Source organism: Mustelus asterias, unplaced genomic scaffold (assembly GCF_964213995.1).
Source record: "Mustelus asterias unplaced genomic scaffold, sMusAst1.hap1.1 HAP1_SCAFFOLD_250, whole genome shotgun sequence".
Taxonomy (NCBI): Eukaryota; Metazoa; Chordata; class Chondrichthyes; order Carcharhiniformes; family Triakidae; genus Mustelus; species Mustelus asterias.
This window is the reverse complement of record NW_027590219.1, coordinates 422,158-435,345: the sequence shown is the minus strand read 5'-3', so window position 1 is coordinate 435,345 and position 13,188 is coordinate 422,158. Positions and strand designations below refer to the sequence as shown.

Below are 13,188 nucleotides of genomic sequence, written 5' to 3'. Positions count from 1 at the left end.
ACTACAACAACGGATGAATGAACACCACTCGACAATCACCAGGTAAGACTGTTCTCTTCCTGTTGGGGAACACTTCAGCGGTCACAGGCATTCAGCCTCTGATATTTGGGTAAGCGTTCTCCAAGGCTGCCTTCACGACACACGACGGCGCAGAGTCGCTGAGCAGAAACTGATGGCCAAGTTCCGCACACATGAGGACGGCCTCAACCGGGATATTGGGTTCATGTCACACTATTTGTAACCCCCACAGCCTGCCTGGACCTGCAGAGTTTCACTGGCTGTCCTGTCTGGAAACAATACACATCTTTTTAGCCTGTCTTGGTGCTCTCTCCACTCACATTGTTTGTACCTTTAAGACTTGATTAGCTGTAAGTATTCGCATTCCAACCATTATTCTGTAAATTGAGTTTGTGTCTCTGTGCCCTGTTTGTGAACAGAATTCCCACTCACCTGACGAAGGAGCAGCGCTCCGAAAGCTTGCGGCGTTTGCTACCAAATAGACCTGTTGGACTTTAACCTGGTGTTGTTAAACTTCTTAGAGTATTCATTACAGCAGGGACCAGAGTCTGAGGACATAAACCGCTGAGTTTGCTTTCAGACTAATTCCTTCAAAATCTGACAAGTTTGAGTTTATTTATTATCATCACAAGTAGGCTTATATTAACACTGCATTGAAGTTCTGTGAAAATCCCCAAGTCACCACACTCCAGCGCCTGTTCGGGTACACTGAGGGAGAATTTAGCATGGCCAATGTACCCAATCAGCACATCTCTTGGGCTGTGGGAGGAAACTGGAGCACCCAGAGAAAACCCACGCAGACACGGGGAGAACATGTAGACACCGCACAGTGACTGAACAGCTCGCCTATCAAATAGCTCCAGCCTGGATGGATTAGCCATGGGAAATGTGTGGGTTTATGGAGATAGGGCGGGGGAGAGGGGCTCAGTAAGATACTCGATCAGAGAGTTGTTGCAGACTTGATGGGCCTATTGACCTCTTCTATGCTGTAGGGATTCTCTGACTCTTCTATGATAAAGATGAGATGACCAAAATTCAAATGAGAAAACAGATTTTAGAACTGCAGGATTGAACTGTGATCTGTTTATTGGTCATCTTTAGTTCAATACAGTTTGAGTGATTTAAATTTAAAACAAAGTATGCAGGTGTGATGATTTATTGACACATGAATGTGAGATGCTGTGGGGCTCACCCCAAGTCCAACAGGGCCAATTTACATCAAAAATAAACTCTATCAGAAACATAATTCAGTCTGGGATGTGATTAACAGCAGCAATAATAGCAGAATCACACCCCTGTGATCACTGGTGAACTCGCTGGTGTCTCACCAGGTTGTATGACTGGGTGAATCCCTTTCCACACATTGAACAAGTGAACGGCTTCTCCTCACTGTGAACTTGTTGGTGTCTCAGCAGAATGGATGACCGGGTGAATCCTTTCCCACACTCAGTGCAGGTGAACGATCTCTCCTCAGAGTGATTTCGCTGGTGTGCGAGCAGAAGTTTTCTGCTTTTAAAGCTCTTCTCACAGTCAGAACATCTGAACGGTCTCTCATTTGTGTGAACAACTTGGTGTGAAGTGAGAGAGGATAAACAAGTGAATCTCTTCCCACACACAGGGCAGGTGACCGGCCTCTCCCCAGTGTGAATTCGCTGGTGTACAGAGAGGTCGCCTGATCGCAGGAAGCCAATCCCGCAGTGAGAACATGTGAATGGTCTCTCATCAGAGTGAACATGTTGATGGTGATGCAGTTCCTCAGAACTTTTATAGCCCTTCCCGCAGTCTGGACATTTAACCGGTCTCTTTTCACTGTGAGGGAAGAATTAGAGTACGAGAGAAAGGCAGCTAGATATATAAAGATGGATAGTCAGTGGTTCTGGATATTTAAATAGGAAAAGTGTTGACAAAGTGAATGTTTGTCCTATAGAAAGTGAGTTTTAGCCATTAATAATGGAAAGTAAGGAGATGGCAGATGAATTCAACAGGTGCATGGTGTTACGGGCAATGCATTAACATGGGCAGCATGGTAGCACAGTGCTTAACACTGCTGCCTCACAGCTCCAGGGACCTGGGTTTGATTCCCAGCTTGGGTCACTGTCTGTGTGGAGTTTGCACATTCTCCTCGTGTCTGCGTGGGTTTCCTCCCACCATCCAAAGATCCGCGGGCTAGGTTGATTGGCCATGCTAAATTGTCCCTAGTGTTCTGGGATACGTAGGTTAGAGGGATTAGTGGGGAGAATATGTAGGGTTGCGGGGATAGGGCCTGGGTGGTATTGTTGTCGGTGCAGACTCGATAGGCCAAATGGCCTCCTTCTGCATGATAGGGGTTCTATGATTCTATGAACAGCGAGATTATGTTGCAGCTGTGCAAGGTGCTGGTCAGGCCACACCTGGAGTACTGTGTACAGTTTTGGTCTCCTTACTTGAGAAAGGATATACTGGCATTGGAAGGGATGCAGAGAAGATTCACTAGGTTGGTTTATGAGGAGAGCCTGAGTAGACTGGGACTATACTCATTGGAATTCAGAAGAATTCCAATTCGTGGGTGGCATGATTCCAGAGTGGTTAGCACTGCTGCCTCATAGCGCCAGGGACCTGGGGTTGATTCCAGGCTTGGGCCACTGTCTGTGTGGAGTTTGCACATTCTCCCTGTGTCTGTTTCCTCTGGATGCTCCGGTTTCTTCCCACAGTCTGAAAGATGTGCTGGTTAGGTGCATTGACCGAACGGGCGCGAGAGTGTGGCGACTAGGGGAATTTCACAGTAATGTCATTGATGTTAATTAAGCCTGACTTGTGACTAATCAATGAACTTTAACTTTGAATGAGGGGAGATCTTACAGAAACATACAAGATTCTGAAGGGAATAGATAAGATAGAAGCAGGAAGTTGTTTCCACTGGCAGGTGAAACTAGAACTAGGGGGCATGGCAAAATAAAGGGGAGCAGATTTAGGACTGAGTTGAAGAGGAACTTCTTCACCCAAAGGTGTGGAATTCCCTGCCCAGTGGAGCAGTTGAGGCTACCTCATTGAATGTTTTTAAGGCAAGGATGAATAGTTTTTTGAACAGTAAAGGAATTAAGGGTTATGGTGAGCAGCTGGCACCTCAATCTTTTGACCATTTATATCAATGATTTAGAAGGAACTGAAGGCATGGTTGTTAAATTTGTTGATGACACAAAGATAGGTAGAGAAATAAGTTGTGAAGAGGATGCAAGGGGGCCACAAAGAGACATAGACAGGTTAAGCAAGTGGGCAAAGAACTGGCAAATGTAGTATAATGTTGACAAATGTGCAGGGCAGCACAGTGGTTAGCACTGCTGCCTCACAGTGCCATTCCCATCCTGGATCTACTGGTTACTGTTTTAACCACGGTCTAGAGCAGGTCCAGGAGAAGATCCTCCCACTCACCCACCCCCTCCACACTTTACAGCCTCCTGGACTCACCATTCAGTCCAACAGTTTCAGAGAGTGAACTCTCAGCCCGTTCTGTTTCTTTCTCTTTGATTGTTTCATTTTTCCTTCTTTCAGTCGGCAGCCCCCCTGCTCCAGACACAGCTCCTGTTTCTCTCGCTCCATCTCCATTGGCTCTGGGATGATTCACATTTCTCTCATTCAATCTCTCCTGTCTTCCACCCTCTCACAGACCTTCCTTTAGTCCCTGTCCCACCCGCCCCTTTCTCCAAACCTGTTACATTTCTAACTTTCCCCAGTTCACAGGAAAGGTCACAGACCTGAAATGTTAACTCTGTTTCTCTCTCTGCACAGATGCTGCTGAACCTGCTGAGTTTTATTCCAGCATTTTAGGCTTTTAAAGATTTCAGAGTCACTGAAGAGTTTTGGTGCAGAAGTTTTGGCCCATCATGTCTGCACCAGCTCTCCGAATGCATAACTCAACTAGTTCCATTCTGCCACCTTCTCCCTGTATCCCTGCACATTCTTCCTGTTCAGGTAACTCCCCTTTGAGTGCTTGAATTGAATCTGCCTGCACCGCACGTTCAGGCAGTGAATTCCAGACCCTAACCTGTGTGTGCGAAGGGATTCGCTCTGTCATCCTGCCTCACTGAAATTTAATTTCTTCACACTGAAAATAGTCCTTCTAAATGTTCTAAACGTGTAAAAATTTTAAAAGCCGACCTGAAATGCTGAATCACCGACTCATTCACACAAGGGTGATGTCATTCACCTGCTCCATTTGTGGGAAAGGATTTGCCCTTCCAACCTGTTGAGACACCAGTGAGTCCACACAGGGGAATAGTTGTTTTGAGTGTGGACACAGTAAGTAGTCTCACAACACCAGGTTAAAGTCCAACAGGTTTATTTGGTAGCACGAGCTTTCGGGAACACTGCTCCTTCATCAGGTGAGTCTCCACATCACGTTTTGAGTGTGGGAAGAGCTTCCTTCAGTTATTCAACCTGGTTAGACACCAGCGAGTTCACAAGTGACTCTGGAGATTGGCTGAGAGTCAGAGAGTCATAGAGGTTTACAGCATGGAAACAGGCCCTCGGCCCAACGTGCCCATGCTGCCCTTTTTTTAAAAACCCCTAAGCTAGTCCCAATTGCCCGCATTGGCCCATATCCCTCTATACCCATCTTACCCATGTAACTATCTAAACACTTTTTAAAAGACAAAATTGTACCCGCCTCTACTACTACCTCTGGCAGCTTGTTCCAGACACTCGCCACCCTCTGTGTGAAAAAATTGCCCCTCTGGGCCCTTTTGTATCTCTCCCCTCTCACCTTAAGTCTATGCCCTCTAGTTTTAAACTCCCCTACCTTTGGAAAAAGATATTGACTATTTAGCTGACCTTGCCCATCATTATTTTATAGACCTCTATAAGATCACCCCTCAGCATTTTACGCTCCAGAGAAAAAAGTTCTAATCTATCCAGCCTCTCCTTATAACTCAAACCATCAAATCCCGGTAGCATCCTAGTAAATCTTTTCTGCACCCTTTCTAGTTTAATAATATCCTTTCCATATTAGGGTGACCCTATTATAACTGTGTATTACACAGTTATAATAGGGTGACCAGAACTGTACACGGTATAATACGGTGACCAGAACTGTACACAGTATAATAGGGTGACCAGAACTGTACACAGTTATAAAAAGGTGACCAGAACTGTACACAGTATCCTCCAACTATACAACTGGTCACCCACAGGCTTCTCCTGTCAGTACTGCTGTTTTTTTTAAAGTTTATTTATCAGTGTCACAAGTAGGTTTACATTAACACTGCAATGAAGTTACTGTGAAAATCCCCTGGTTGCCACACTCTGGCGCCTGTTTGGGTACACTGAATTTGGGAGAATTTAGCATGGCCAATGCACCTAACCAGCACATCTTTGTGGGAAGAAAGCAGAGCACCCAGAGGAAACCCACACAGACATGAGGAGAACATGCAGACTCCACAAAGACAGTGACCCAAGGGAATCAAACCTGGGTCCTTGGTGCTGTGAGGCTGCAGTGCTCACCACTGTGCCACCATGCCACCCAGTTTGACTGAACAATGTTCATTCTGAGTCAGGTTTTGTTTCTGACAGGAATAACCATCCTAACTCAACTGGGCTTTATTTCTGGATAAATATGAAATTAATCTTTTTTTTTCAAAATTATTTTTCTGGATTTTTTTCTTTTCCAAAGCCTGCAGAGCTGTTACATTATTTCTGCTGAGGAATGAGAACCATTATCACTCTCCATCCATTTCAGGATGTCTCATCTGGTAAAGATCTGTTCGCACAAGATTTTAGCTGTCGTATCTGCATCATTTTTACAAACAGGGAAAGCTTCAATCCACCAGGTAAACATAGCTGCAATTAGCAGGATATACCAGTCTCCTCCTTTTAGTGTGGAGAGTGGGCCTGTATAATCAAGCTGCAGTGTTTCCCAAGGAAGATCAATAAGATGGGATGTGTTAATTGGGACAATGCATTTTGCAGGATCTGATTAGTTTGGACACAGATGAGGCACAGCTTCAGGTGCCGATGGACATTCTGATGCATCCTCAGCTGCTAATAGTATGATCATCTTGTATAATATTGAGGAGTCAAAAAACAAGCAATATGCCTTGCTTTGATCTTATACTACTTCCTTTCTAAGGTGTGACTAAAGTCAAATTCAAACCACGCTTGTGATTTAAAAATAAAGCTGTCAGATAAGTGAGTCCTTACTTGCTGTAAGTGACGAGGAGAAGTTTTTTCAGTCGTGCCCACTCTCTTTACCCACAGTCACATTTGGGTCAGCGTCCTGACCAGTTTTTAAATGACATTTTCCTGGAGTCTGTCGGTCCCAACAGTTGTGTTTTGGGTGGATCCCATGGAATCTCCTCTGGAGCAGCTTTCCTGGTGATTCAGTTTGCCTGGTTATTACCATCACTCCCTTCACTACTCCTGCTGCTGATCTACCTTCACCTCACAAATAGCAATTTGTCCTGGACACTTACCAGCAACATCCCCAATCATTCAGAGTTCGGAGTGGTGAGGAGTGGTTTCCTTTCTGCTGTGGAGAAGCTGTGTTTTCTCCCCCAGAGGGGTAGGTTTTCTGTGAGGGAATTACAACCAAAGGAGCTTTCAGAATATTTGGTGATTGTATCAGTAACAGTTTGAAGGGCTGTGATCACAATAACCTCAGATTTCTGGGTGAACTGTTGTGGTGGATATTTAGTAAGGATACTTCAACTGTTGTGGAGAATCAAAGACACATCTCCAGTCTGATACAGACCTGGTTCATAAAACCAAGACCTGATCACATAAACCCCAATGCAATCTAACAGTGATTTGTCTTTAACAAGTCTATTGGACATGACCCCTTTCGCCTGACAAGTAATTGGAATTCTTTCATGCTGAAGCGTCCCAGCCAAGTAATGATCATGAAGATTCAGGATATGAGGCAGCATGGTGGCACAGTGGTTAGCACTGCTACCTCACAGCGCCAGGGACCCGGGTTTGATTCCTAGCTTGAGTCACTGTCTGTGTGGAGTCTGCATGTTCTCCCCTTGTCTGCGTGGGCTTCCTCCGGGTGCTCCGGTTTCCTCCCACACTCTAAAGACGTGCTGGTTAGGTACATTGGCTATGCTAAATTCTCCTTCACTATTGGTGCTAATAGCAGCTCCTTCACTGCTAATGCGTGCTGCTCCCTCTGGGTGGACTTGGAAGTTGCCACGATGGTGATGTGATGGTAACTAAAAGTACTTCATTGGCTGCACAGCGTTTTGAGGTGTCCTGTGGTTGTGAAAGGTGCTGTACAAATGCAGGTTTTAAATTGAACATTTATGCTACCTGATCTTGTTATCTGTAACTCAATTGACTCATTGATTCAGCCACCCCACTAATGTCATTTAATAAATTCACTTTGGATTGGACTACTTTAACTAATTAAAGTAAAGTCAGAATTCTCTGATTAATAAAATTAATAAAATTAAAAAGAAATTTATTGAAAGAAAAACTAAACAATTTTAAAACATTGACTTTTACAACTTCATGTGGGTGATCAGTCTGCAGAAGCTGAACCCTCTCGAGCTTCTTCTTTGACAGTAATTCTTGTGGAATTCAGCCTCGGTACTTGGACCTTTGGAAATCACTTTCAACACCAAAGTGACCATGACTACATGTCAGAGTACGGCCCATTGACAATTGGTCAGTTTGGTTAAATGATTAATTTAATTGATCCCCAATTACCTACAACCACTTCTTCTTGTCTTAGACTGGAATACAATAGAACTGTTTCATACCATCTCTTTATTGGATTCTAAAGAATCCCTTGGGGCAGCACAGTGGTTCTGCCTCTCAGTACCAGGGACCCGGGTTCAATTCCCAGCTTGAGTCACTGTCTGTGGAGTCTGCACGTTCTTCCCATTGGGTTTCCTCCCACAGTCTGAAAGACGTGCTGGTGAAGTGCAATGGCCATGCTAAATTCTCCCTCAGTGTAACTGAACAGGTGTGGAGTGTGGCGACAAGGGGATTTTCAAAGTAACTTCATTGCAGTGTTAATGTAAGCCTACTTGTGACTATTAAATAAACTTTACTTTAACTTTTTTTGTTGGAGATGGTCATTGTCTGGCACTTGTGTGGCACAAATGTTATTTGGCATTTGTCAGCCCAAGGCTGGATATTGTCCAGATCTTGCTGCATTTGAGGATGCACTGCCTCAGTATCTGAGGAGTTACGAATGGTGCTGAACATTGTGCAATCATCAGCGAACATCCCCACTTCTGACCTTATGATGGAGGGAAGGTCATTAATGAAGCAGTTAAAGATGGTTGGGCCTGGGATAGTAACCTGAGGATCTCCTGCAGTGATATCCCAGAGCTGAGATGACTGATGTCCAACAACAACTATCTTTCTTTGTGTTGGATACAACTCCATCTTTATCTTCATTGCACATTTACATCCACAGTCATTAAACTATTACATTTTTACAGAAAATAAAACTCAGTCTGTAATATAACAGATTTATTGATTCATTAATTGCAGTTCAATTAAGGCTCACCACTTATTCAATCATCTGTTACTGACTAGTAGGTAGTTAATAAAGTAACATTTAATGAATAGATGCATCACCTCACAGTGTTCAGGGTTAAATTCCATTTCATAGAATCCCTACAGCGCAGGAGGCCATTCGGCCCATCGAATCTACACCAACCACAATCCCACCCAGGCCCTATTCCCATAACTCAACATATTTACCCTGCTAATCCCCCTGACACTAGGGTTAATTTAGCATAGCCCATCAACCTAACCCGCACATCTTTGGACATTTGCCACAGATCTGACCAGCCCGTCAATATGGTTCTGTGATATTGAAGAACTGAGAACATTTAACCTTCAGGAAAGGCCAGGGCTGCTTTTCATTCAACAGAAAATGATGGGTGACCTGATGAAAGGTCTTAAAGATAACAAAGCAGTTCAATAATCCAAATAAGATTTAATGAGAAACCTCTTTACCAGCGAGTGGTGAGAATGTGGAACTCACCACCACAGCGAGTGGTTGAGGTGAACAGCATGAATACATTGAAGGGGAAGCTAGATACATACATGAGGGAGAGAGGAATAGAAGGATATGCTGATGGGGGGGAGATGAAGAGGGTGGGTGGGGGCTCATGTGGAGCATAAATACTGACATCGACCAATTCAGCCGACTGGCCTGGCCCTGTGTTGTAGACTCAATGAAACAGAGACAAATGTATTTATTTCAGATCTACCTGTTGTGGTATGAAGAACAGTATTTATTATCCAGGATAAAATAAATGTACTTCATAAGCTATTGCGGATAAATTGAGTGGAAATGTTCACTCCCAGGCTCAAAGAGCATCAGCCCCCTGGAAGCAAAGTTCTGAGACTGGCCGGAGAAACCCTCCCACTTTACCAACTGTCAGAATGAACATGGTTCAGGCCTGGATGTGATGGACAACAGCAGAAACAGCAGAATCCAACCCCCATAATCACTTGTGAACTCGCTGGTGTGTCTGCAGGTGGGAAGACTGAATGAATCTCTTCCCACACTCAGAGCAGGTGAATGGTCTCTCCCCCGTATGAACTCGCTGGTGTGTTTGCAAGTTGAATGAATTACTGAATCCCTTCCCACACTGAGAGCAGGTGAACAGACTCTCTCCAGTGTGAGTCTGCTGGTGTGTCAGCAGGTGGGATGACCGAGTGAAACCCTTCCCACATTCGGAGCAGGTGAATGGCCTCTCCCCAGTGTGACCTCGCTGGTGGGTCAGCAAGGTGGATGAATCATTAAATCTCTTCCCACACTGAGAGCAGGTGAATGGCCTCTCCCCAGTGTGAATTCTTTGGTGTGTCCGAAGGCTGGATGATGTTCGAAATTTCTTTCCACACTGAGAGCAGCTGAAGGGTCTCTCCCCGGTGTGAATTCGCTGATGGACCCTCAGATCAGCAGCTATTTTGAAGCTGCTCTCACAGGCTGAGCATTTGAAGGGTCTCTCCTCGGTGTGAGTGACATGGTGTGCCCGCAGGCTGGCTGCCTGAGTGAATCGCTTCCCACACACTGTGCAAGTAAATGGCCTCTCCCCAGTGTGAACTCGCTGATGTGTCCGCAGGGAGGATGGATGAGTAAATCGCTTTCCACAGACGGTGCAAGTGAATGGCCTCTCCCCAGTGTGAACTCGCTGGTGTATCACCAAGTTGAATGAATTGCTGAATCCCCTCCCACACTCTGAGCAGGTGAACAGACTCTCCCCAGTGTGAACTCGCTGGTGTGTATGCAGGTTGGATAACTGAGTGAATCCCTTCCCACAGTCAGAGCAGGTGAACGGCCTCTCTCCAGTGTGAACTCTCTGGTGTTTCCGCAGGGTGGATGAATCACTGAATCCCTTCCCACACACAGAGCAGGAGAACGGTCTCTCCCCGGTGTGAACCCGCTTGTGTGTCAGAAGGTTGGATGAATGAGTGAATCCCTTCCCACACTCGATGCAGGTGAACAGCCTCTCTCCAGTGTGAATGCGTCGATGAATCTCGAGCTCTGATAGGGATCTGAATCCCTTCCTACAGTCAGAACAAGTGAATGGTCTCTCCCCAGTGTGAACTCGTTTGTGTTTGAATAAGTTGGATGAATTACTGAACCCCTTCCCACACTCTGAGCAGGTGAACGGCCTCTCTCCAGTGTGGCTGCGTCGATGAATCTCCAGCTCTGATGGAGATCTGAATCTCTTCCCACAGTCCCCACATTTCCATGGTTTCTCCATGGCGCAGGTGTCCTTGTGTCTCTCCAGGTTGGATGATCATTTGAAGCCTCATACAGACATAAAACGATGTACAGTTTCTCCTTCCTGTGAATGGTGTGATGTGTTTTCAGGCTGTGTAACTAGTTGAAGCTCTTTCCATAGTCAGTTCAAGGGAACACTCTCACTCGGGTGTGTGTGTCTCGGTGCTTTTCCAGTTACACTGTTTGGGATTTCTGTCTGCAAATATTCCCCTTCTAATACCCTGTAAAAGGAGTTCATGAAAGTAATCACTGTCGGGCAGGATAGAAATTCAAAAGCAATACTTCCAGTGTCAATGGAATCATCTTTCCTCTATCGTTCCTAAACAAAAATCGACCCTGATCATAGAAACCACAGAATCGCTGCAGTGCAGGAGGCCATTTGGCCCATCGAGTCTGCACTGACAACCATCCCACCCAGGCCCTATCCCAATTACCCCACATATTTACCCTGCTAATCCCTCTAATCCAGGCAGACACGGGGAGAATAGACAAACTCTGCACAATGACCCAAGCCGAGAATCGAATCCAAGTCCCTGGAGCTGTGAGGCAGCAGTGCCAACCACTGTGCCACCATGCTGCATGACACATTCTCTCTATTCTCACTCTGCTGTACTAAATATTCAGCCAAACAATTTTAGTGAAGGAGCAATTCAACAGCTTCAAAGAAACCTGAAAACCTCAATATGCAGTCTGCTGGAATATATATTTAATATCACGTGTATAAACCTGAATGACAAATGTGTGATATGTCATACTCTATTTCTTAATTAGCAGCACAGTGGCAGGGGATGTGAGGAAGAAAATTATCCAGACAGTGAGTAATCTTAATCTGCATCTCTGCCTATGAGGATTGTGGAAGCAGTGACAAATTATTTCAAAATGAAATTGGATGAGTACTTGAAGTAAATGAACTTACAGAAGTACAGTTATATGGGGAGGAATAGAGCTGACGAGATTGCTCGACAAAGCATTGGTAAGGAATGGAGTTCATAGAATCATAGAAATCATAGAAACCCTACAGTGCAGAAGGAGGCCATTCGGCCCATCGAGTCTGCACCGACCACAATCCCACCCAGGCCCTACCCCCACATATTTACCCGCTAATCCCACTAACCTACGCATCTCAGGACTCTAAGGGGCAATTTTTAACCTGGCCAATCAACCTAACCCGCACATCTTTGGACTGTGGGAGGAAACCGGAGCACCCGGAGGAAACCCACGCAGACACGAGGAGAATGTGCAAACTCCACACAGACAGTGACCCGAGCCGGGAATCGAACCCGGGACCCTGGAGCTGTGAAGCAGCAGTGCTAACCACTGTGCTACCGTGCCGCCGTGTTGCTGAATGATCTCCTCTATATCGCGAGGACTGTAAAGATATACAGTACATATTAAAATGTAGAATTAATAGTAAATAATTATTACAGAACCATAAATAATGTCTAATATGTACCACAACAACACTAGGTATATCTCTGTCCTATTTACTGTCCCCTTAAAGGTCAGCCATTTTCTGGGGAAACCAGCCCTCTAATTGTGAACATTAGGAAAGAGACCATCCTTTTAGCCGACAAATCAATGTGTCAAGTTGAGGGAGCAAAGGATGTCAATGTCTTTCAGAGAGAGAGACCTGGGCCAACCTTTCCAGAGTCTACAGCCTCCCTGGATTCACTTCCTTTCCCTTCAGTTGCTGCAAGTCCCCAATTTCCCCCAGAATGAGAAAAGAAATGGAAAGGAGGAGAGAAGAAAGTGTTTTACTCACAGATGGTGCCGACAGGAGGAAGTTTGAGTCTGTCTGAAGCTCAATCTTCATTCAGAGAGAGAGCAGCAGCAGCTTTGCTGGGCAGGAATGAGCAGCTGAACTCTACATTCAGACAATGGGACAAAGCGCGCGCAGGCCCGGGCGCGCGGACCCGGGAGCCCCGCCCCCACCCATTGTTCCCCTCCTCCTGCACCCCCTCGAGCCAAGGTTTCCAGGCAACCGGCTGGCGGCTCCGGCCAGAGCGAGAAGCCGCTCGGTGATCTCCCCCTCCCCCCTCTCTCTCCGGCGGCTCCAAAAAGAGATCGAGAGCGACCGTTGGCGGCAGCCGCACTGCGCCTGCTCCGGACAGCTCGGCTCAGCAGCGCTCTCTGCGCCTGCTCCGGACAGCTCGGCTCAGCAGCGCTCTCTGCGCCTGCGCGCTGGGCTGCCAGCTGAGGGAGTGGGGGAGGGGACTTTGCAAAATCTCTTCCCATCAAATTCTTCCAAGTCCCGCAGTTTGATTTGAAACAGAACAGCTTCTGTTTGTAGCTTCACCACAGACTCAAACTTCACACACAGACTCAAACTTCACCACAGACTCCAACTTCACCACAGACTCAAACTTCACACACAGACTCAAACTTCACACAAAGACTCAAACTTCACCACAGACTCCAACTTCACCACAGACTCAAACTTCACCACA

General features: G+C 45.9%; 2 protein-coding genes across 2 annotated transcripts; both read right to left on the bottom strand.

The window, feature by feature from the left end:
* Window positions 1-1,319: 1,319 nt before the first annotated feature.
* LOC144485948 (uncharacterized) lies at window positions 1,320-3,600 on the bottom strand. The gene is made up of 2 exons (XM_078204021.1): window positions 3,476-3,600; window positions 1,320-1,827 (listed from the first exon to the last, which is right to left on the bottom strand). Exons 1-2 carry the CDS (start codon window positions 3,598-3,600, stop codon window positions 1,320-1,322), a joined length of 633 nt encoding a protein of 210 aa, XP_078060147.1.
* Window positions 3,601-8,455: 4,855 nt separating this feature from the next.
* LOC144485933 (uncharacterized) lies at window positions 8,456-12,796 on the bottom strand. Its single transcript, XM_078204004.1, has 2 exons — window positions 12,504-12,796; window positions 8,456-10,962 (listed from the first exon to the last, which is right to left on the bottom strand). Exon 2 carries the CDS (start codon window positions 10,719-10,721, stop codon window positions 9,459-9,461), a length of 1,263 nt encoding a protein of 420 aa, XP_078060130.1. The 5' UTR covers window positions 10,722-10,962; window positions 12,504-12,796; the 3' UTR covers window positions 8,456-9,458.
* Window positions 12,797-13,188: the final 392 nt, after the last annotated feature.